Consider the following 26,167-nt stretch of genomic DNA (forward strand, 5'->3'; position numbering starts at 1 on the left):
AAAAAGAAAATATATATATATATAAAAGATTGCATTTTTATGCATCTTAACAAAATGTCCTTTTAAAATTCTTAAACAGTGTTTCTAGGTCACTTATTTACATAATGTTAATTCTCCACAAATAATCTTTAAGTAGTATATTTTTAAAATGGTTACTGTAAAAGTTTATTACAAACATTTAAAAATTATTGAATTTACGAGCTACCAAATAGTACTAAAATATTAAAATTAAACATGAGCTATTCCTTTTAGGATGCATTACGGTGTTTGTCATAAAACCACAAAAATGTAATTCGTTAAGTAAATCCAATTATGTTGTTATAAAGGTAAGGATTTAAAAAATAACCTTAAAATAGAAATAATATATTTTAAATAATATCTAAATATTTTATCATTAAAATGAAAAGACATATAAATAGAAAATTCAGTTATTTAAGTTTCATTTTAAAAGAACTACCAGGTCTCTAGACATTTCATTTTTCCTTTCCTTTTTCTTCTCTCTCAGATTCTAACATTCTCGCTCATCAGTTTGACGATCAGAGTCCTTCAATAGACTCCTGGCAGCGAAGACTACAAGATACTTTTGTTTGAATATGAAAAATTGGTTGATTTGTATAGTTGATATAGTGTAAATTACTTTTATTGAAATTGTTTTTGTTTGACTATGAATGATGAAATTATGCATAATTATGTAGATTTCTCTGCATGTCTTGCTCAGACAAGTTAATTCTCGCTTAGGTGAGAATAGAATGGAAAGATGGGGTGCTCTCGCGTCCATTTTTGCTAAGTGGGAAGGAATCTCGCTCGGGTGAAAATGGGGTAAATTCTAGGATTTTTCTCAAGTTTACTCTCGCTCAAGCAAGAGGATTTTCGATTGGATGAGACCCATTCTTGCTCAAGCGAGCAAACTTTCACTCAAGCGAGCAAATTTTCACTCAAGTTAGACTTTCTGTACAAAAAAAACTTCAAATTTTTATTTTTTTCTTTTGAAAGCCTATTTTATTATTGCCTATTGTTTTTAAGTGAAAATTCTAACTTTGATTTAAAAATATGATTAAAGGAACTTAATTATGAGTTTAAGTGAATTTTGAGATATATTTGAATTGTTTAGAAAGTTTAAAATATGATATGATTGAATGATGCATTGATGTGTTAAATGATGTACGTAATAAGGTGAAAGTGTGATCAAGAGATAATATTTCCAGGAAAGAAAATAACGTGTTGAGATTGTTCTTAGAGTGTATTGATTTATGAGTGTCATGTGAATGAGACGATCCTGACTCTACTGGTACAATGAAAACATATAGATGAAGTTATTCAGTTGGTGAGAGTCAAAGGAGGTTCATTTGACTGAGTTTAAGGTTTCAAAGAACTGATCAGAACAGATAAAATGATTTACCTTGTCATAAGATGATGAGACATTGAGACGATTATGTGCATGACTATGTGGATTGACAATGAGTAGTATGACAGATATATGTCTCTAGATGCAAATTTCAATATATAAGTTTTCCATAAGTAAATTCAAGTGTTTGAGTATGTGAGTCAGTAGAAATCTGACAGGAGTAGTGTGGATGATGAACGTGATAGACACTTGATGAAATTGTGAAAATGTGTGAATATTAATGGTTTATGTTGATATTTAAAGTTTTATATTTGAAATTTTAAAAATAGCTAATTTACTGTGTGTTTTATTTTTGTTTGTTTTCTTTAATCTATGATGATCGTGTTAATTTACACGGAATCAGAACAAACAATGTTGCAGATAATAGAACTCATTCGTGAGAAGCCAAAAGATGAGATGTTTTTATTTTGGATATATTTTTTTTAACTTTATATGTATATATATTAAAATTTATATGAAAAAGGATATATTTTGAGATAGAAAGTAATATATATTTATATATTAATTAGATATTATATATATAATATAATATAAAATATGAGTAAAAATAGAGATATTGAAGTAAAAGTAATTACAAGAAAAAAAAAGGAAAAATGATGCAATGTGTATAATTATATATTTACATGGAAGCTATATACGGTGTCGCAACTCCGCCACAGAAGGGACAGACTCAGCAGGGTATATCTTGGCAACAAGTTGGACAAAACTTTCGTACTTATCAAGAAAATCCTTCTGTCATAGTTTTGGGAAACAATAATCAGAATTTGTCCTACGCATTTCGGTATAATTACTACTCCCTCCTGCGTTCCGAAACTGTCTTTCTTTCTAGTTTGGAGTAATAACATACCGATAATAAAAAATAATAATGCAACTTACAGCTATTTCATATTTTAACTAATTTCTAACAGCAGTCTTTAAGGGTAAATAAAATAAAAAACATTCTTAAAAAACTTATAACCCGTGTTAGTGAAATTTTAATACAAAAAAGATTCTTTAAACCTTAAGCTCATTTTCAAAGTTTATGGAATTTCAGTAGTAATGCTTCAGCCAGACTACCAGAGTAACCGTAGGACCCTTTAGATTTTTAATAGTATTTAGCATTTGATTTTCTGTTAATACTTATTGTAAAAAAGTGGTTTTCTTTTTCTGGGAAAATTGGAATTGCCTTAGTAAAAATGTGGTTTTCTCATTTGCTATGCTTTCCTTCACCTTAGTAAAAACAATATCCAACACATTAACGGCTTCTTATGTTCACTCAATGCGTGCTTGCATGGAACACTGTGATCTCTCTGTGGTTTCTTTCAGATATGACATTTGAGATTTTTCATTGTACAAATTTGAAAATTATAAATTCCAAACTCCAGTCCAGTTAGTTATCAGTATATGTGGATGTGTTTAGTGCAGTTATTAATAAAAAAAATTAAAAATTAAAACAGACGTTGACTTCCATAAAAGCACGATTATAAAAAAAATAGCAATAATGCTTTAAATTATGATTTCAAAACTATATATATATATATGTGTGTGTGAAATAAATAAATAAAACGTGCTTTGAAGCTTTTTATGTTTATTTTATTCAAATTTAGGATTTCTTCATTAAACACATAGCTTAGTAAAGTTCTAATTTTTTAAATTTAGCCAATTTGCATAAATTCAATAGAAAATTGTGATATTCCCGTAAAAAAAGCTTGAGTAGAGCGTACCTTGCATTTATCCCATAAGGAAGGTAACAGTTCCTCCGAAGTCAAATTTTTCTGCAACTTCTTATACATGGCAGCACTGGACTTGTCAAACTATAAACCGAACAAGTCACGATGTTGTCACTTATGAAAGTGTTCTCAGAAAAGATAGGCACACACACTTACCCCGGATAAACTGGACTTTAACGTCTTCCGTAGATCCACTCTTGACAGCCCAACTTGGAAAGGAATCTGAAAATGATGTAGAATATTAGACAATAAATTCCGCTAACATCCCTTAAATTTTCTCAAATCACACTCAAATTTAAGATTTTCTTTTAAATTCTACACAAATCTCCCTTTAGAAGGATTAAAATATGCAAAAAAATATAGCCTATGCAGATAGGCTATACAAGCTGATATGTCAAGATTAGCCTGCGTTTTTAGACAGCTTCTTCCTGCACCTCCACCTCCATGACTTCTTCTTACACCTCCATATTAAAATCATATTTACTATTATACCCTTTAGTAAAAAATTAAAATATTATTTTAACCTAATTCCAATTATATTTTACTGTGCCTCTTTCCCTCACCAGCTTTTTCACTCTCCCCACCGCAGCCACCCCTCCCACCTCCTTCCAATTCTTCTTCTTCTCTCCATCACTCCTTCTCTCAAATTCTTCTTCTCTCAAAGTTCTCATCCTTTCTAACTTTTCCTTCTCCGTCATTCACTAGTGTCATTTTCATTCACAGGTTAGTAAGTTTAATTTTACTGGTTTTGTGCATATTAGAAAGCGTTTGTGCTCCTTCATATAAATAGGCACCAGATTATGTATTCTGGTACATTTTAACAACAAAATGTATTCCAGATTATATAATCCATAATTTGAAATTTTGAAATGACTTTCGGATTGCATAATTCGTAAGTCATATTTGAAGTTTCAAAATGACTTTCGAATTGTGTAATCCATAAGCCAAATTTCAACATGAGTTACGGATTCTGTAATCCGTAAGGCATATATCAAGTTCAAAATTGACTTTTGTATTGTGTAATTCATAGTTCATTTAGTACCGGATTACACAATCCGAAAGTGTGATTTTGCACGATCCGAATCCAGTATTCTTACGGATTATTTAATCCAGAACACTTTTGCTTTATGCGTAAAGAACCGGATTATGTAATCCGGTGATCTAGCGGCTTAGTAGAATGAGAAGCAGTGCCACTCACACCAACACGTTACCACCGCCGATCACCCGCTCAAACAACACCTCAAGGAGCATGCACCACCACCACGCCAAACACCTTTTCTTTCACTCTGCACCACCACCACACCAAGCACCTTCTCTTTCACTCACCACCACCACCACACCAGCACCTATGTGAAACAACTTAATTTTTATCTTTTTATTGAAAGACAATTTTGGTATTTTAAAAGTTTATGGAGGTGCCCAAAGAAGTCAAGGAGGTGCTGGAAGAAACTGTCGCGTTTTTATTATTTTGGCATAACATATAACCCCGCATGACCCAACACAATCCTAAAACAAATTATGTGTAAATATATAGTCCAAATAGTTAGTCTCAGTGTATTTTTCTTCCCATAAAAAATTGTATATACTAAAATTGAGTAAGTGGCATTCATTTCTATAAATCTTAAATTATTAATATTGCTTCTTAATTGTTTGTTGTATATATATTAGGAATAAAGATCATAGCAGCTTATTATATATAATTATTAGAGTACCTAATTTAGGTTGAACAAATTAGAATTATTGTATCATTAATAGCTATAAATGTGTCTGTACTGCTTATGAATGAGAATAGAATCAAAGGTGGCAAAAGTCACTTTCTTGACTCTATTACAATTTTAGACTGATACAAGTTGTAAGATCAGCAATGTTATTTTGTATGATATTTTTGTGTGAGAAGTGTTACAATCAATCAGGTTTCGAACAATCAAGACGCGGAGACGCGGAGGAAGAGAGAAAGAATAAATGAGGGAGAATATTAATTTCTTGTTCTTTCACAATAACTGTTTCATCCATTAAACATTTTCCATCGTACGGATGACGAGGTTTTGGACTATTTATGTTTAGATGAATCAAAATAGATACCACAGTTTGATAATTTAGTCTGCTTTTTTGTTAAAACTGAGAAGGAAATCCCAAATAAAAATCAATAAATCTTTTGTTGCTTATAGTATATTACACATGATGACAAGAAAAGATTTTAGACCAGATGTACAGTGTTTAGTTCAATCAATGTTGGAGATATGTTGCAATCAATAGTTAAGTATAATAAATCCAAATATACCGAATTTCTGTACAGCAAGAATGTATGAAAAGAATAATAAACTTAATTATACAGAAACAGACCTCTTCAGCTGCAACATTATTCAACATCAAGTCCTCGATGTTTCGAGCAAACTGGAAAAGGCGGTCAAATTGCTTTCCAAGGCAGAAAGGCATAATGAGTTAATATCTTATAGGCTATAAATTGTACGGTTGACAAAATGACATAAATAGAGAATAAAATACTTACAGAGTAGATAATCATACTAATATGGCGTGTACAAGCTTGCTCGTAGGCTTCAATAGCCTCATTATAAAACTTCGCTAAAGTGGGCACAACACGTGCAAGGTCATACAAACTGCGCAAAAAGAACAAAATAATAAGTCAAAATATGCTTTTGTCTCTTTATACAGAATTACCTACCAAAAAATGGACGATTGAAACAGCCTCGAGCCTCTATTTGCAGGGTGATGCATAAACATTACCTATTCTGAAATGCGGCATAGTTTTCTATAAGAAAAATATCTGGATTCTTCGGATCTGCTTTTGAATTTTTTTTTAAAGTTTCAAACATTATGTTGACCTGTCAAGCAACAATTCCCAGTAAACAACATGCCAATATTGGTCACATGTTGAAAAAAAAAATGACAAAAAATGCAATACCAAAACTGATGATCTAATACTACTTGGATAGCAAACAAAAGGGCTAAGAAGTAAACAATTGAAATCACCACCAGTAGTATCCATTAACATAGACAGATGACTTAAGACTATCAATTATTCACTGGGATGCATCATTATCTAAAGAAAATCATGAATACACGCACAGCAAAACAAAATTATTGGCTGTCTAGCCAAGGTAATGTTAATCCTGTAAAACTTTTTCTAAAATACTTCTTTACTGATGTAATATTTGTACATCTGATGGCAACGAGTACACGTCCTTTTTTCTGACAGCATGTATGGATGTGATTTCCTTTATTATATTTCACATATATATGAATGAGAAATATAATGTACAGTATGGTTTTAGCAGCAGAAATAATTTCTTTTGTCTCTCTTCTCTTTTCAGGCTTTTCTCGATGTTAATGGTTTAGGCCAATGTTATTAAACTATGCTTAACCAATAATAAAATCATCAACTGATGTAAGTCAAAGTTGATTGGATCAGATAAACTAGGTTTTATTTAATGTTGTTGAGGATCTAATACTACTAGCTACCCTTTAGAAGATATAGGAAGAACAACCACTAGACTAAAGCAAGATTTTAGTTTATATTCAAAAAAGTTAACTTAAATATACATTTTTACTAAATAATTTATTATTTAATATAAATCAGTTCATTTGATTTAAATAGTGATCCATTTGTTCAACCACTAAGCCATTGACCTAAGAATCCAACTGAGTCTATGACCAGTCCAATTTTGATAACACTAATTTAGGTTGTGTTCCTTAGGTTGTGTTCTTAAAAGCTGTAGGTTTGAAATTTTTTGAATGCAAACACTAGTCAGTGATCAGATGGCTTCAAGAAGCAATGCCTATTCTATTCCCAATTTTTCTGGAAAAATTGTTGTGTATGATTGTTTAAATCAGACCATGTTTGAATTCTGTGGCTTATGAGAGAATCTACACCAAGACCAGAAAGTTCCACATTGAGAGTTAATCCTACCATAACTCAATATCTGGATTATGACCAGAAAGATCCACCATTAAGAGAGTTAATCCTACTCTAACTCAAATGAAGCAACATGAAGAGGAGACCTTTCAAGAAGAAAGTTGTTACTTGCTACACTCAGCCTTGACAAATGATGTTTTTACAAGTATTACGAATTAGGAGACAGCCAACCAAATATGGGATGAGATATCACAAAACAAAACAGTTTTGAAAAAGAACCACTTACAAATTTTGTATATGCTTGGTCAACCAAATCCCTCGACTGTCCTGCAACATACTGCTCCATCCTTGTTGCAAGGGATGCAAATCTATATGCAAACAAGCGAGACATTACTAAACACAAGACAGGAAGATAGACTGGAAAGTAAATAGTGAGGCGGCTCATACACCAAATAGAATCGGAGTCACCTTTACATCTTAAAATTTTGGCCTTAAAAATTTCAAAAAAATTATTTTGAAACATCATGCAAATGTAGAGAACCTTGTTGGAATCTTGAAGACATGCATAGGATCAATTATATTGATTCTCCAATTATGTTATTAGTCTAAAATAGGATAATTGAATATTCTTTCTGTAATTGTTTTCTCCCCTATAAATTGAATAGCTACGCTATAGTCTAAACATACTAAAATCATCATGTCTTCTTGATTATGTTTTCTCCCCTATAAATTGAATAGCTACGCGGTAATCTAAACATACGAAATTCATCATGTCTTCTTGATTTCTCTCTTTCGGACATAGTATCAAGAGCCTACAAGAAGGGAACCCCAATCCATGCTTTTCCCTGTGGACCCACTGCTAATAGGTGTAAATTTTTTAGAAACTGTACTTTTTTCAGTTTTTGTTTCTTTCCTTACCAAATAGGATTTAGTATAACGATTTCACAATTTGACATGACTCGGAGTGAGATTGAACACTTTATCTCCTATCATCAGTCATCTACTTGTAACATTTATTGTGTTGTCTATGTAGATGATATTATAGTACTTTTTCAAGCATGTTCAAACGAAGAATTTTGGCAAACTAGAATATTTCTTAAGGATAGAGGTAGCAACAGTCAAAAAATGGGATCATTATATCCCTCAATGAAATATGTGATGGATATTTTGAAAGAAACGTGATAAATTCCAAGACACCTTGACGGATCCCCCAATGTACTGCTGCCAAATTAGGGGAGTCTCTTCTAAATCCTAAAAGGTACAAATGATCAATAGAGAAGTTGAACTATCTTACTCTTAATTGTCCGAATATCTCATTTTCATTAAAAATAGTAAGTCAATTTCTTAACTCTAATATATAAGGAACATTGGAATGTAATGACTTGCATTGTTTGATACATCAAAAGAGGTCTGGAAAAAGACCTTTTGTGTGAAGACAAAGGACACACTCAAGTTTTCTTTTATTGCATATTTGTTAAAGATAATCTTGTCACTTGGGAAAAGTAATTGTAGTCAGGCCCAATGCAGAAAAGTGAGGGAAATTATTCTGGAAAAAGAAAAGTCCTGATTGTCTTATGAGATGAGGGAAAAAAGTTAACACCAAAAAGTTCCGCTCACCTAGGAATGTATGGTAGGACACCTGTTTGGCGAGCATTGCGCTCATTTCTTTCAATTTGATGGCAAGCATTATCCACAAACTGAAAAAAAATATATCCAATTGTATGAATTGGGTTAGCATCTCAATCTTCCATGTGCAGTGGCAATTCTTTATAAAACTAGTCACATACCCGGTTGAACTGCATATATATGTGACACGCTAGGTCATCAAGCAAAATACGTACATATCCTGCTGCATCAGCTTTCTGACTAGAGAGACAGCGCTCTGTAGTTTCATGCATTGATATGCAGCACAAAGGATCAATCTTGTATGCCCAGTCCACAACAGCAGAGAATTCTTCCTAAAATCAAAGAAAATATAAAGCAACTTTAGAGCAGCAAAATCTATTAATTAATATACAAAAAACATCTGGAAACTCTACAAATTGTTCAATTATATGGCACCATATATTTATCAGTTAAGACCATAACATGATATATGCTATGTTGAGCTTAAATGAGATAAAATATCAAATGCTGGAACTGTGAGTAATTGTTTTAGTCCCTGAAAAATTAGCCATCGATCATTTTTGTCCTGAAAGAAATTGTTGCTGAAGTTTAGTCTTCAATCCATTGGTCATTTTAGTCCCCATGTTAATTGATGTCTCACAAGATGCTTCCCCAGCTTCTTTTAGGGCGATGAAAGATAGTCCTCTTCTTCTACCATCCATTCTCATCCATACATCTTATGTAGCATTTATTGTGCAACAATCAACATTTCAATTGGAGCTAACTCATGTCACTTAACATAAGGACTGTTGAATATTCAATAACCTTGAGAACAACTTCTTTCTTTCAAGACTAAAATGACTAACCCTTGATTAACATAGGGACTAAAATGTAAACCATTTTGTAAAAGGTATACCACTTTATCTTGAATTTGTATCCTCTGACATGAGTTAACAGTTATACTAAGAGAGAAACAAGATACGCAACAAGACAGTTAAATTTTCGTTACAAAACACAAAGAAAGAATTTCTTTCTATAACGTCATGTCTATCATGCTATAAGAGAGTTTATTATATACGTACTTCAATTCCATCAAACAAATCCTGAAGTGATTCATTTAAAGCTGCAATATCCACCATAACACTTTTACCTGTATGGAAGAATAAATGTCAAAATTATGGAACAATTGATCACATCATAGTAGTTTAAGAAAAACAAAAAGGAAACTTCTTGAGAGTGAGACATGTACCAGATGTAATACTATCATCATTATCCTCATTGTGTTTAATTTTATTACCATCAATGGTTGAAGGAACTTCAAAGCACATGAAGTGTGCAAAAAAGGAGCTCTAAAACACAGGGCATTAATATTTACCCGTCTGAAATATGAAATATTTACAAGTTTGAAGGAAGGGACAATACTAAGAACTTTCACCTCATCCACCAGAAGTGGAATAAAAATTGTGAGCATCTTTGCGTATGCTTCAGAAACTGTTGCCGTATCAGCAAGATTTACATTTTGACCAGAACCAGTAAAGACTTCAAACCAAACAGAGGGGGTTTTAGAAGTTTTCACACCAACACGAAGTTCATTAGCAAATTCGCGTGCCTATAGAGGAATTCTTAAAACTTCAAACTCCATATGCCCACTATTTTACCAAAGCATAACAAACCATAATATATAAACCAAAATTCAAATAATAATTATAAAAAATTTTGTCAATTGTAATAAATTTCCTTTAAGTGAAGCCAAAAAAGTAACAACAAAGATGACACAACAACAAAGTTAAAGATGTCTACTCAATTATTTGCAGAATTATTTCAAGACATCACATCTCTCCATCAGGTTAAGTAATGATAAAGGTAAAACCACCAGGTTCTTTGCATATGTTTTTGAGTCGCTGAGATGGACCCGAAAAATATAACCATTAATAGCTCCAATTGATGCAATAAAAATCTTACAATTTGAATTTGGGCTTTTATTTCAACCTGAAAAACTAGCTCTAGCTCATGAGATGAGGGTTACCCAATTTTATACACTATTTTGGTTGTCACCCATTAATATGAAATCTCCAGCAAGAAGAAAATAATAATAATCTTTTCCAATTTGATGTCTTTTTACTAAGACCTTGTCTCTGTCTCACTGTCAATTTCTAATTGGCAAATTGATGCTTCAAGATCCACCAGCATTAATTTAAGGGAGGATGTCATGGGATTCGCTAAATCCCTAATTTATTTCTTCCTTATTGATTACCCTATAAGTTCTTTACAATGTTTACTTGAACAAATTTGCACAGATTTGAACAGCTCAATCACTTGATGTTTTGTTTCATTATGTATTAACAAAGTTTCCTTGTATAACAATAGGGAAAGCTTCCTAGTATAACATATTAAACGAATTTCTGTCAATGATGTGAAGCATTCAGTCAAATTTGATAGATTTTATTCTCAAGCTTAGAAATAATGTGATATTATTTTGTGAAATACATCAGATTTATATATGCATGTTGACAAGTTTAGAAAATACGAAAAACTTATTCTAGGGGACAAATTCCATTGTTAATGGGATTGTTTCTACATATACAATCCTAGTATTAATATCAAGATAGTGTAAACATACAGAATAAAAATATAGCAAAATATAAACTTCCTAAAATGCATCTGGAACTATCACGGATTGGAGTTGAGCCATGAAAGAAGAGATGAGGATATTGGGAAACAACATATAACTTAAAGAGGATATAGACAAACCAATTGATAAAATCAGACACATAAAGATAGGCCAGTACTTATCAAGGAGAAGCTAAATAGTGGTCCTATAACTAGAGCCTACATGATTCCCTTCAAGAAATCAAGAATTCAATTGGCTGAAGTATTCATCAAGGAGCTTCCCACAGTGGTTTTTTGAGATCTTGAAAAACAAGAATGATTGAGATTCTTTGAGTAACTTGAAGATGAGTGTTGTAACTATCTATTTCAAAAATATAACCATATTTGAAATGACCCTTTAATTATTGAGATAAACTAGTATTTGAAAATCATGATTTTATTAAGATTAGCCTATATAATGAGAGCAGCACATATATATTTTTTTCAAGAAATATATTCCAGTTTTTCCCTTATTTCAACTATAATGACTGTTTCTCAATTCATTAAATGACTAAGAAATAAAAAAATAACATGAATACAATGTGAATAGGTTGAAATCTCAGACCTCTTTGCGAAGAAGCAAGTTTAGGGAACTGCAATAAGCTTTTCTCAGTGGACCCAAACAATTCTTATCAAGAATCTGCAGGTTTACAGGAAGCTAATTAAGGAAGAAACAAAGAACTTAACTCAGTGAATATATACACACAAAACAGAACTTTAAGCAGAAAGTGTAAATCATGCATAATTAAACCTTTAAATGCTTAAGAAGGCGTGCATATGTACTGCACTTGAACCTCAATTCAGCATGATCCGGCCTTTTCAACTGCCCTTGCTGTTTAGAGCAAGCAAACAAAGTGAAAAATGAATGATTCTAATTTCTACTACTTCAAAAGTTTGTCATAAATTTATGCAGAAAATATAAAATACCTGAGAAAAGTAATTTTTATCATTCAACATAAAGTCCACAAAAGTAGCAAAGTAACTTCTCATGTACTCAGAAGCTTTTCCAACAAAAGTAGACTTTATTATTTGAAGTTCTCCTCGTTTCTCTTTAACCTGTACAAATAGCAGAAAGAAATCATCACTAAAACAAATGAGTTTTAAATCCTATACATGTTTTCCAAACAGGCCATGGCGAATATCTATTTGCTCAGTGCGGCCCAAAATTCCTACCATTGAAAATAAACAGTTTCACAGACCAATCAAATCAGAAGCAACTAATGAATGCAAATCAAAATTGTCACCTTAAATCTATTATCTTAATTTAACATTAACAAAACAACATGCAGGCAGTACCTTGAACTTCCTTTTCCTAAAGAATTAAAACTTGCTTTAATATTATTAAAAGGTAAAGAACATACTCCTCTCATTTTTGCATAAATAGGATCTATGTTAGGCACTTCTAGACCACGCAAGGCAGTTGTCAACCACTCACATGCTTCTATGTTTTGCTGCATTTGTGCTTCATCAAATGAATCTCCTATCAAACATGCTGAATACTACAGCCAATGAAACATCATTGATTACCAAGCTATTAAAAGTTCATCAAACTCAAAACATGCAAATTTACCACTGGAAGCCATACCTCGGAAGGGATACTCAATTGCTCAAGAAGCTTATCAAGCTCTTCCATAAGAGTTTTGTTATTTACACTTTGCATTTCCAACTTGTTATTGCGGGTTTCAATCTGGGATCCCACGACAGGGTTGAGACATATTAAGAATGAAGAAAATAAATATAGGATTGATATCCCTTGTGTAAATACACATATAGGGGTATTTATTTATAGATGAAAATAATAACAGAATCAATAACATAATAATATAAACTATGGACTAAGCTCATTACATTTAACATCCCCCTCAAGCTGATGCATATAAATCATATGTGCCAGGCTTCTTGTTACAAATATAGTCAATTCTAGGTCCTCGTAAAGATTTAGTGAAAAAATCTGCTAATTGATCATTCGAATTAACAAATTTAGTCTTGACGTCTCCAGACAAAATCTCAATATGAAAATCAATCTCAATATGTTGGGTCCTTTCATGAAAGACGGGATTTGACTAATATGAAGAGCATATGAGTGTCATTTGATTGACTCCTCCAAATTGAAATTATTTGAGTAACTGTTTAAGCAAAATAAGCTCACAAGTAGCTGAAGTCATAGCTCCTATATTCCACTTCAGCACTAGATCTTGGCACAATATTTTGTTTCTTGCTTTTCCAAGAAATTAAATTATCACCAATAGAAACACAATATCTGGAAGTAGACTTTCTATCACACGGAGACCCCCTGCCTAGTATGATTATTGTGACCATATAATAAGCCTTTTCCAGAAGAACCTTTAATGTATTTCAATATACGAATGACTGCATTCCAATGACCAATACATGGTGATTAAGGAATTGACTCACCACACTAACAACAAATGAAATATTTGGACGAGTAACTGTAAGATAGTTCAATTTTCCTACTAATATTTTGTACTTCTCAATATCTGAGAAAGGCTCCCCTGACTAGGTACGAGTTACATTAGGATCCATTGGTGTCTCAACAGATTTTGAATTCGATAATCCAGTTTCCTACAAAATATCCAATGTATACTTCCTTTGAGAAATAACAATAACATTGTTTGATTGTGCTATTCCAATAACAGTTTGCGGCGGTGTCAGATGTTTGTGAGTGGGGAACCCTAAGAACAACATAGCTGACCTAATATGAATTGGGCCACATAATATCCGGCCCAATTAAAATATGAACAATAATCCATACAGCTGGCCAAATAAAATGATATAATGCAAATCTAATAGCAAGCAATTGCTGTCCTAATAAGTGGGAAAAAAAACCTAAATTAAATTGGGCTAGTCATACCCGGTCCAATTAAAATATTATAAGTTAACCTAGTAATATTCTATACAAAACACATGAACTTAATAACTGCAGAAACCCCTAAATTAAATTGGGTCATGTCATACCCGGCCCAATTAAATTGTTATAAGTTAACCTAATAATATTCTATATATAACCTAATAATATTCTAAACATAATATTATTATTAGTTATTGTTCCGCAATGTTTCCACCACAATCAATTATGATTTCCGTTATAACTTTATTAAGGATTTTTAGGGTCTCCGATATTTTCGTTATCCGATATTGATAACACTGAGTAAACCCTAAGAAGAAACACATTTGTCAAAGAAAGAACACTTTGGATCTCCTTTCTGATAATAGTATGCCTCTTTCCCATCTTGTTTCCACTCCGTTGACTATAACATTGTGTTCACTCAACTTTAGTACTGCCCTCACTTATCCTTCTATATATCGAAGGTTGATTGGCTGACTTCTACACTTGGCTAATATTTATCCTAATATCACCTATGTAGTTCAACATTTGAGTTAGTTTGTTCCGTGCCCAACTTCATATCATTATCAAGTAGCTTTTCATATTCTTCATTATTTGAAAGGTACACCTATCTTTGACATTTTTTTTTCTGCAGATAGTATTCTCCAACTTAAAGCGTTCAGTGACTCCAATTGGCCCGACTACATTCTAGTTGGTCTATTACTGGTTTTTCAATTTATCTTGGTTCCATTTTAGCTTCCTAACGTTCTAAGAAACAATCCATTGTTTCTAGGAGCTATTCGGAGGAAAAATGTGTCTTAGCCTCTAGTACTTGTGAGTTTCAATGGTTGACGTTTCTTCTTGATGTTTTTAACGGTCCTTTCATTCATCCAGCTTCCTATACTTTGATAATCAATATACAATACAAATTGCTTCTAATTAGGTTTTCCATGAACGAACTAAACATATCAATATCAATTGGTACATTGTTTGGAATAAAGTTCATATTGGCCATATTCAAGTTATTGTTCGTCTCTTCTTCGTTACAAACTGTTGATGTCTAAACGAAAGTTTTATCTCCCATTGTGCTTCAAACCATTTGTTCCAAGCTCAAAATGCTTAATATCCATTCCCGGTTTGAAGGGGGCTCTTAATCATAATACGTTTTTGTTATACGTTTATGTTACTTTTTGTATCTGTTAGTTGCACGTGTTCTGTTAATTTGTTATGAAAGAATATTTGCACATGCATTTTTCTTTGTTGGATGTGTATGTATATATATTCCTGCTATCATACGTAATGAGAATAAGCCATTGTTGATAATTTCTTTTCACAATTGTTAGTCTATGTTATAAATGACTTGAAAATCTTTAACTTTTTACTTATTTGCAAAAGAGTTTGTTAAGTCTTACAATTATTACTGTTAGAGATTCCACATCGACTAGAGATTAAAACATTTTATAGTATATAAGTGGATGCAAACCTCACCTTATAAGCCGATTTTGTAAAGTTGAGTTAGGTATAAAGCCTCCTTCTCAATATGGTATCATATTCATTTAAAGTCTATCTTAGCAAGAGTTTGTTGGACTTATCAGTCATTTATTATTGGACTGATATCAGACCACCCATAAATATATAGTCTCACACACGAGTTGATAGCATCGACGTGAGGGGGATTTGGAGATCCTACATTGACTAGAGATTATGACATTTCATAGTACATAAGTGGGTACAAACCTCACCAGGTTTTGTAAGATTAAATTAGGCTTAAAGTCAATTTCTTAAAGAGTTACATTTGAATGTGCCATCATAACACCATTATGCATCTTTTCCTATTGGTCATAATAAAGGTTTCTCTCCTTTGATCTTATTCATTATGATGTTTGGGAAGTAGTTGTGGAGTCTATATCTTGCACAAAACAGTTTGTGACCTAAACCCTTAATCAATGACTGAGTAACATGGACCTACCCCATGAAAAATAAGTTTTGGTTCATTAAATTTTTATTAATTTATTTCATCTACTCCAAAATCATTTTGGTAAGTTCATCAAAAGAGGAAATATCAAATGATGGTATACAATATGTAAATAACAAGTTTGAAGGAGAGACCTACCAAAGGTTTTGAAAGCAAGAGCATATCCCATTAAAATACTTTCTTGTAATTAAATTTTCAAGATGTACGAAAGGTAATTCTATAACTATCAAAAGTACATTCTACATCTTTTGAAGAAAAATGATTAATTAGATGCAAAGCTGTTGAATGAAACTCCCATTGAGCCCAGCATAAAATTGCAACTAGCAAAAACTGAAGGTATGATTGCACACAAAGGTAGGAGTTGACGGCTGGTGGAAAGGCTAATATATGTATTTGTGCATATCACACTTGTCCAGACATAACCTTTATTGTAACATGATAAGCCAACTTATGCTTGCACCATAACCTAAATAAACACTTAAAGGGAGTATTCCGAATTCTAAGACACTTGAAGGGATCACCTGGGAAGGGACTACTGGATATAAACCAAGATTCACATAAGGTACTATCATACCAGGTTTTCTATTCTACATGAAAGTCAAACTTGGACATTGTAAAATTAATTGGGTAATTAATTTGAAGCTAAAAGGTGTACAAAAGACAAATATCAAGAGATAGATAAATTATTTTCACAGTTTCGCTCCTCCTTCTATTCATCTTTTCCCGTTCCATATCACTCTGCGTATTGATTTTGGAAAGAAAAAGTAAAATAATATTAGCTATTAATATAGCATACTAAATAGACAACTGTTTGAGTTACAAAGCCATGGCAGGAAGGAGGAAATGAAAAATAGATGTTGAACCATTAAAAAAGACTAGAATAATTCGTAGGTAGTATTGTGTTTTACCCAATCAACTTGATGAACATGGGTTCTAGTAAATACACTACCATAAATACCATAAAGTAAATTGCAAAGCAAATTATGCTCACAGCTTGAACTCTACAAGCACTTACTGATTCAATATCTTCCCTCATGTGTCGAAGTTTTATGTTGAACATGCCTAACCATTCATCCATGTCTTCCAGACAATTTGTTGCTGATTCAAGCCCGTGCGACACCTGCAAGGCATAGATTAATAGTATGAACCACTTCACAAAAACATCATAAAATAATTTCAACTTCACAAGGACGAGCAACATGAAGATTTGTAAAATGAAGCAGACATTTCCTTGTATCACAACAACTATAATGGCTGAAGTGAAAATACAAGAGCTTAAAATATCAAAATGAGGTTTAAAGTTCTTAGAGGGCGATAAATTAAGCAAATTAGTTTACCTGATAAAGAAGAGCACAAAAGTGTATGGGCGCTCAAATAATTGTAATCATAGCTCAATATAACATAAATGGTTATTTTAGTCTATAATTTAAAGGCATAAAATTAAGCAGAATAATATACATGAATCAAGGAGCCTGTTAACAGTTTACACAAATAAACATTAGGGTTATACCAGCAAAAGAAAGAAATTCAACTTAAAGAACAGTTATACCTCATCTATCAAAGGTTCACTTTCTAAAATGGCATGCACATTTGCTGCTTCCAGAGCCTGGAGCTCTCTTTTTAACCTTTCAGAAAATGCCTCTGCTTCACCAACACCCATGATATAACTGCACATTCAAAGACTAAAGACTGAAGGTAGCGTACCAAGAAATTTTGGATAGTGAAGACAATATAACATCTCATACTTTACTCGACAAAAGAAGTTTGATAAAGATTAACATGATGGGGGCAATGTGATTGATGAGGCTAAAATAGAAATTTAACATTGATAATATTAAAAAAATGAAATAAGTAGGGGCATATGCCCCCCATTTTGATACAAGTAGGTCTGTCCTTCCGTTGCGGGTCTTGTCGGTGACAAGGAAACCCATGCCTCTCCTCCAACTTTTTCAAAATTTCATATATATGTGTGTAGATATATTTAGTGGGAATCCTTTTTATTTGAGAATGAGTTACAATTATACATAGATGGTAAATATTTGAGCACTTAAAAGTTATGACTTTTTTTTAAAAAACTAATGTGACTTTTGTATTTTAATATTAACCATTATGGAAAAATGATCAATGTGTATTTTTCTGTAAATGATATCTCTTGTGCAAAGTAAAGTGGTGCAATCTGTTTAATAATGAAAATTATATTTGTGCTCGGGTTTTTTCTCTCTCTAAATTTTGGCATTTTATGCACTACAAATATCATGTCTAACCTTTTTTAACAACTTTACGCTTTTTAACTCTTTATTTTTTGGTATGATGGAGTTACATACTAGGTAGAAAATTATTGCATGGTGATTTCATTTTAAGAAATTTTTTTTACAAAAATTGGAAATATAAAAGTAAACGATTTTAGATAAAATTATGAAATAAGAAATAGCTTATGAATAATTTTTTCAAATTTTATTTTGGCTCACAATTTTTTTCCTTCAAGTTGCCACAGGTCCTTCTACAACAATTTAATTCTGCATGGTTGTATTGTAAAAGAAAATATCACCTAACAAAAGCATTTTTCCTAAAAGAATAATAACCTAAGTATCTTTGTATCCTACTAACACATAAATAAATACTTTCATTTTAACTTTTAACATGTAACAATTATGTTAGTACTTGGTACTTTTTTGGGGGGCAAACATCACAAGTATTGTCCTAAACTTTCTGAAAACTAAATCCGCCTGGTTGGTTTTGGCTTTGCTCTAGCCAAAAATGTGCTTCTAATGGGTTTTGAAACCCTGCACAGCTGGTGAAATAAGATACATAGAGCTCAGTTTTCCAACTAAGCCACATCTTGCTGTTACTACTACCTGAATTCCCTGTATCAATATTAATCACATAATATGGACAGGGTTTGTAAGGGAAGAGAGAAAGACTTTCTATGGCATTGCAATAGCCCTTTGCAGAGAGAAGACATGAACTATATCCTTATTCATCACAGATATTTAACCTCAGATACAATTTAAGACAGAAAATTATGGCACCTACGTTCTCAGAAGAGCCTCCTTGTCCTCTTCCTCTGCCTGGGAGACAAGTTCCTTTTCAACATAGACTTTCAATTCTGTTTCAGTCACAGAAGATTCAATAGAAGCACCACCTTGTTGGTTACTTTGAGCGGAAACTGCAGGTGTATTTTCCTATTTCACATTTTTAAAATAAATAAAGGGTAAACCAGTAGTGTATAATCATTATAAGCAATCAGTCACCGGGTAACTATTAGTTTTCGAAGTTAGATCATCAGCTTAAAATCAAGGACTTCAATATCACTGATGAGACAGGGCCGCACTCTATCCGAAAGAAAAATACACAGCAATTATATAGTTAAAAAAGTAAAGTAAAGTAATTATCTAATACAAAATAATGATTGCAGCCTGACAGTAAAGGCAGTAAATCAACTTTGAACTTAAGTGAATAGAAGACCATTATTCACCTTAGCCCAAAGAGCCATCTCCACAACATCAATACCAACAACCTTAGGTAAGCGACCCAGGACATCTTTGCAGATATTTAAGATACAAAGCAGGAGGCGATTTCTATAAGACGAGTAATAGATGCAGTGAGCCAAACATCAGTCTCCTGACATAAAATGATAAAGGATTAAACTGTACATACATGCCTATATTAAACATTTAACGTATTAACCTGTCATCGGTATTGCGCATTGTCCACTGTGAAGGAGCCACACTCTGGCTTCTAAGGTCATCAAACCCCTGTAAGATATATATGCATTAGCAAACAAAAAGAGACAAAAATAGAGAAATACAAAAGGCATTTAGAAACAAGCTTCATAATAGAAACTGGCTGCATCTTGATTTGATTATGTTCCACAGACTGGGAACATTTAATAAAGAACCATAAAGATACAACAGCAAGAAAGAATGGGATATTACCAGTGTAAATGTAAATCCACTGGGGTCACTTATTACAACTTCCACTTTTGAGAGGTGCTTCAGCTTGTATAACTTAGCAGGCTACAGCACAAGAAGTTTCTTGGTCAATATAAATATGCTTAAACCTCCATTTAAGACAAATTCAAGGTGGAAGAAAGGGACTATGCTAACATTTACTCTTTGCAGTTAGTTGGCTTCGGTTTATCAATTTCTTCTACCAACAAAGGAAAGGTGGATAATTTCCTCACATTAATGATGATTATATTTTAAGAGTAGCTAAATATAAATATGCTATATCTCCTAGGTTGTTATGTATAAGGGAACATAGATAAAATCATGTTTTGCTACTAATATAATGAGAAGGATAGAAGGTGCGTGGAAGAGAAACATACTATTGAATATATTAAAAGCCTCAACTATGCTGAATAGTTGGTTTGTTCCCGTCAACCTTTTTTTGATTGAAGATGCATACTAGTTTATACTAAGGTTGTGCAATTATTTGACATATAAAGCAAGGAACATAACTAACCGAAGCAGCAAGGATGAATGAAACTCAAGAAGGATAAGATTTATATATTAAATTTAAAAGTATAAGGAAAGGCAACAAAGATAGAAAAATCATTTCCGTAAATCATAAAAAAATGAAAATTTTGGCCAAAACAAAAAATCAGCCACACGCAAGACTTTTACATTATTGAGCTACCAGTGAAAGAGAGAATTGGGGGAGAAGGACATTACCTCAAGCACCCCTCCTGTTGAATACTTTAAAACACGAAGAAAAGCTTTTGTCCGCTGACCTTTCGCTTTTGCTACACAAAATAACATGTTGTCACCAATGGTGCAACAAATAAAGAATTCAACAAAATTATCACCACAGTAACACATGATGAAGTGACCACATTCAATCACCTACCCATAACATCACCAGTTATTAATACACTACGAGTTAATGTCTTCAAAATGTTAAATCCTCCCACTTATGGCACTATAAAGGGAAAAAAACTGCAATCCACTGCTAAATTAAGGGATGCATAGTTTTAGTTTCTAATTACATACACACCCGCTGTCAACATGAAACTGAAACCTCCAAACTAACTGGCTTCAAAACAAGCTAAACCCTATGAAGTAAATTCTGCTGTAATCCATAAGTTAACACAATTAGGTGAAAAGGTTTCTACAAAAATTAAGTGTATTAATTGATTTACCTTTCAAAACTCAGGTCATTTTAATTTTTTTAATTTTTTCTTATAATTACTTGAAAAAATGTCTATTCAAATGGTTGTTATACAACAGCCAATAAGACATAAGAACCGAAAAAGCATCTTGTAAGGTATCTCAACGAGACGAAACAAGCACGTAATGCACAACTACTACATTTTAAATGTTTGGAGCGACGGAATGCATAACTGCTAAATTTGAAACATAAATAGACCATGCTTCGCAATACACGTCATGATTCAGTGATTCTAGAAGTGTGAAAAGCTATTCCCGGCATTGATTGCCAAATGTAGAAAGATAGAGAATACGGAGAGAGTGGGAGAGAAATGGTGCGTACTGCATAGAGCGAGAACCCTAGGCTTAGCCATTTGACAACCAAGCTTAGCAGATTTTCCCCACGTGCCGTGAGTCTTGACGGTCCGAATGGAGAAAACGACCTTGTGTCTGGTGCCCTCAACTGCGAGCTGGCACGCTCGCCGGAGCTCGGCATCGTCGGCGCTCGATTTCGCCATTTCTTCTCTGATCTCAACCCAGGAGCGTGGGAGAACTTTGAGCGAAGAGAGGGTGTGCCTGTTATTATTTTAGCGGTGAGTCTAACAAAATGTCATAAACGGTTTTCCCGTTGGCGCTTTCTCCTTGCGTCCGTGGCGACTCGTGTCGCCTCACTTTCCAAACGATGTGAACGATTCGTGGCAATGCGAATCTTGGTGGTCCAGTGCCTAAAAGCTAATTTGCACGTTCTCAAATACACCTGCCTATCATTTCGTTGGATCACCTTACAATTCGCAAGAAATTTCTCACTTTTCACTTTAAAGATTCTTAGGAGAGGGAGTAATATTTCGAGGATAAAATTAAGGGTTTGTTCATTGTTTACTGTCCCTCATGGTTTAAGAAATATCAATTGATTAAAATAAATAGATATGCTTAATTATGATATTATTAAGATATTAATAAAGTTAAACAAAGCATTATTTAAAAACGGAGGGTACTAATTACGAAGAGAAAATATTAAAGGATTTGCTTCTTTTTTTCTTTGGGGGTTGGTCTACAGCATATGATTGAGTAATTTTTTAGCTGTTCCGTCATATTGCAATATACGGATTGATTATTAACAACGTAATCTAATGACTATAGAAGTAGTCAATTAACAGTTTATTTTTTGATATTTTATTTGGCCTTAGGTAGACATGAGACCTCCAAGTGATCAATCTTGTAAATAAAATCTCAATTTAGATTAATTTAATTAAGTGATCAATTTTGTAAATAAAATCTCAATTTGGATTAATTTAACCCAATGAAATATGTTTATATTAAACTTGTTTAAACCGGTTATTGAAATAATTATTGACTTTGATACTATTATTATATTTTTTTAGGGAAAACATCATAGATTTTACAATAATGAAATCTAAGTGAAATTTATATAAAGGGTTGGCACCACTTTTAACTTAAAACATTAAAACAATAGATTTATGGATATTTTTTCTTATATTTTTAACTTAAAATATTAAAACAATAGGTTTATGGATATTTTTTCTTATATGTGTTCAACTTTTTTTATTTAGTAATTTTTCTATTCTACTAAATGTAGGACTCAGGCTTGATTCTTAACATTTGATAATTTATGTTGACATTGAGGGTTGTTCTACAGTATTTTTTTTATACCGTATTATTGAGTAATTTTTTACGTGTTACACCATATTGGAATGTATGAATTGATTATTAACAAAGTAAGTTAATGGCTACAAAAATAGATTATCAATATTTTATTTTCGCCTTCGGTAGAGATCTCGAAGTGATTAATCTTGTAAATAAAATTTTAATTTGGGCTAATTTAATTATAATAGCAACCCTACCCTTACCCTTATTTATATAGGTAGTTTAGATAATGAACTCGTAGGAGAATGTTATTGGGATTAATTATTAACTCTACGATAATATCTATAGATTTAAAAAAAAATGGAATTTTTTTTATTATAACTCAACTTGGTCTGGTTCGTTTCAATCTCATCTGAGTCTAACTCAACCTAGACTTCAGAAACTTGCCTCAATTTGGACCTAACCTAACCAAATCCCGATCACAAGCCCAACTCGACTTACATCGACCTAGTTCGATCCATCTTGGTTCCACCTAAACCTGACTTGACTTAAACCCAACCAGATTTAACTCAACCTTAATTGGGCTAAGCACAACTAATTGAACGTGGGTCCGCCCTAACTCGAGTCAACTTGATGTGGAATCAACCTAACTCAATTTGACATGACCTTGACCCGATGTAGGCATAATGTCTTGGCTCAACTCGACTTGACCAAGCCTAAGTTGATATGTCTTGGTCCCACATGGGCCTGGACCAACACAAACCTAAGTGAACTTGACTCAATATGGGTTAGCCTAACTCAAGTGATCGTGGTCCCACCCCAATTTGGTTCAACCTTGGTCTGAGCCGATTTGACTCAACTTATATCTGGACTACACATTTTGAGTTAGGCCTAACTCGACCTAGTCTTTATCAAACTAGGACTGACCTGGGTCTAGCCCAACTCAACTAAATGTGGGTTTATTCCAACTCGGATGAACGTGACATTATCCCAACTAGAATGAATGTAAACTCGCGTCAACTCAACTTAACTTGGGATCATGACTAATTCGGCTCAACTTAAACTTATACTTAATCGATTTATCCTAGATTTAGATGAACTTGACTTAACTCTACCTAACTGAGAGAGTACACTTTAAGAATTTGTATATTGTCCTTTAAATTTTAGAACACATTTTAGCGGTCTATTTTTTTATTGTGTTTTTTTTTACCTTTCGATACTTGGAAATAAAAAAGTCTAATGTTGGTCATCATACAGTATACTAACGATCTAGTTAGATTTCATGGTAACTTGATTTCTTTAATTTTTTATTTTTTACATGTTTAGTTTAGAATTTTGTATTTTAAAATATTTAAATTTAAATACATTTTTACTTTTCATAAAATGAGTGCATTTTAGTTTTTTTTTTCTTTTTAAAAATTTGAAAATATCAGTTTTGATCTTAGTATCGTATGATATTAAATAACTGCTTATATGTTGAATAACATATTAAGTAATTATTTTAAGTGACAAATATTAATGTTACAACATAATGTTAATGAGTGTTAATCATAGTAGATGGTAATTGAAAATAAGATAAGAAAACAAACCAAATACGTTCACAAAATGCAGGTCATGATCCAAACTCCCTAATATCAAGTTTCGTCTGTACACATTTATACTGTAATAAGAAAACGAGCTATACCAGGTATAAAAAGACTATTTAAAGAAATAATAGTAATAATGAGAGAGGGGATGTAATTAACACATATTAGAGCAGATGCCATATTCATGTATAACATGAAAATACATTTTTTTTTTCTCATTTTCAAAGAGTAGTTTTCGGATTCATTTGAAAAAAGAATTTTGGATTACATAATTCAGAAGTTAAATAAGACTTCCAAATTATGTAATCTGTAAAGTAATCATGCATCTAATAAAAGACTTCCGAATTATGTAATCCGGAAGCTAATTACAATATTATAGAGGAGCAATTTTAGAAATTCCAAAATTTATGGAGGTGAGAGAAGAAGGTATGGATGTGCAGGAAGAAACAGTCCTGCCCGAGATCTTCCCATCTCTGTCAACGTCCAAGTGATGAGACTGTTTCTTCCTGCACCCCATATATTCTTCTGCCACCTCCATACACAATATGAAAATGCATTTTTATCTTTTTTTGTCACCCCCATAAACTAGTTTTTGGATTATGTAATCCGGAACACATTTGAAAAAAGACTTCCAGATTACATAATTCGGAAGCTAAATAAGACTTTCGGATTATGTAATCTAGAAAGTAATAATGCATTTGAAAAATGGCTTCCGGATTACATAATCCGAAAGCTAATTATAAATTTGGAAAATGACTTTCAGATTACGTAATCCAAAATATTATAGAGGGACATTTTTTAAAATTCAAAAATATATGGAGGTGAGAGAAGAAGGTATGGAGGTGCAGGAAGAAATACTCAAGTGATGAAAAACGTCTTTCAACCCTTTATCGTCTTTTGGACCGGAAGCCCAATAAGAGATGGGGTTGCCAGTAATGGTTTGGACCTGGTAGGAGTTAGGCATGGAAAGAGACTATTTCTTTCTTTCTGCAAAAAAAAATGTTTTTATGTAATAATTTAAATTAAGTAATCCGTAAGTATTTTTTAAATTTATAATTAATTTCTGGATTGCATTACACAATCCGAAAAAAAAAATGTATAATTAATTTTTAGGTTATATAATCCGGTATATGAAAAGAAATAGTCATGAAAAGGTTATTATCTTGAAGAATTTCTTGTAAGAAAATAATAGCCATTTGGGGAGATGCCATGTTTTGTGTGCTTCTTGAGTGTTGTTACTGCAGTTACGATTAGAAGGGGTTTTGTTTTGTTGGGTTTGTGGGGTGTTGTTTCATTGATTATATACGAAGAGAAGTGGCTTCCAAGTTGAGTGACGCAACTTGTGTGAAATTGAAATTTGAAGTGTATGAAGAAATGAACAATAGTGATGTAATTGCAAGAAAATTGCCGAGGAGACTGACCTAAGACATTTGCCTTTGGCCACTAGACTTTACTCATTTATTGCAAAGCAATTTCTTTAATTAATTTCAGCAAGGCAGAAAAATGTCCAACTTCTTTGCATTTTCCGACTGAACCCAAGAAAAATAGATGGGCTAAAACGACCGCTAAATTTAATATATAGAAATAGATTTTCATTTTCATATTATTTGAGAAAATTTGAAGAAAAGTTTCATATATTTACTTTTCATTCATACCAAAGAGTTTCAGGCTAACATAGGAAAACATTCATAAGTTCATACTAAAATCTTAAGTTCTCAATCTTTATAAGAGTATTTATTTCAAACTGGATCTCATTAATATTTGTTC

General features: G+C 32.5%; 1 protein-coding gene across 1 annotated transcript; it reads right to left on the reverse strand.

The window, feature by feature from the left end:
* Positions 1 to 1,926: 1,926 nt before the first annotated feature.
* Positions 1,927 to 21,929, reverse strand: LOC137821916 (exocyst complex component SEC3A-like). The gene is made up of 25 exons (XM_068626719.1): positions 21,553 to 21,929; positions 20,736 to 20,806; positions 19,998 to 20,078; positions 19,750 to 19,817; positions 19,538 to 19,640; positions 19,096 to 19,244; positions 17,612 to 17,729; positions 17,078 to 17,182; positions 12,828 to 12,929; positions 12,604 to 12,741; positions 12,170 to 12,298; positions 11,994 to 12,074; positions 11,808 to 11,882; positions 10,029 to 10,202; positions 9,843 to 9,942; positions 9,676 to 9,743; positions 8,776 to 8,946; positions 8,606 to 8,685; positions 7,275 to 7,356; positions 5,860 to 5,957; positions 5,624 to 5,732; positions 5,458 to 5,529; positions 3,271 to 3,336; positions 3,109 to 3,198; positions 1,927 to 2,137 (listed from the first exon to the last, which is right to left on the reverse strand). The coding sequence occupies exons 1-25, from the start codon at positions 21,725 to 21,727 to the stop codon at positions 2,036 to 2,038; spliced, it is 2,607 nt and encodes an 868-aa protein (XP_068482820.1). The 5' UTR covers positions 21,728 to 21,929; the 3' UTR covers positions 1,927 to 2,035.
* Between the last annotated feature and the right edge of the window lie 4,238 nt (positions 21,930 to 26,167).

The sequence above is a fragment of the Phaseolus vulgaris genome, chromosome 9, assembly GCF_000499845.2.
Source record: "Phaseolus vulgaris cultivar G19833 chromosome 9, P. vulgaris v2.0, whole genome shotgun sequence".
NCBI classification, from domain to species: Eukaryota; Viridiplantae; Streptophyta; class Magnoliopsida; order Fabales; family Fabaceae; genus Phaseolus; species Phaseolus vulgaris.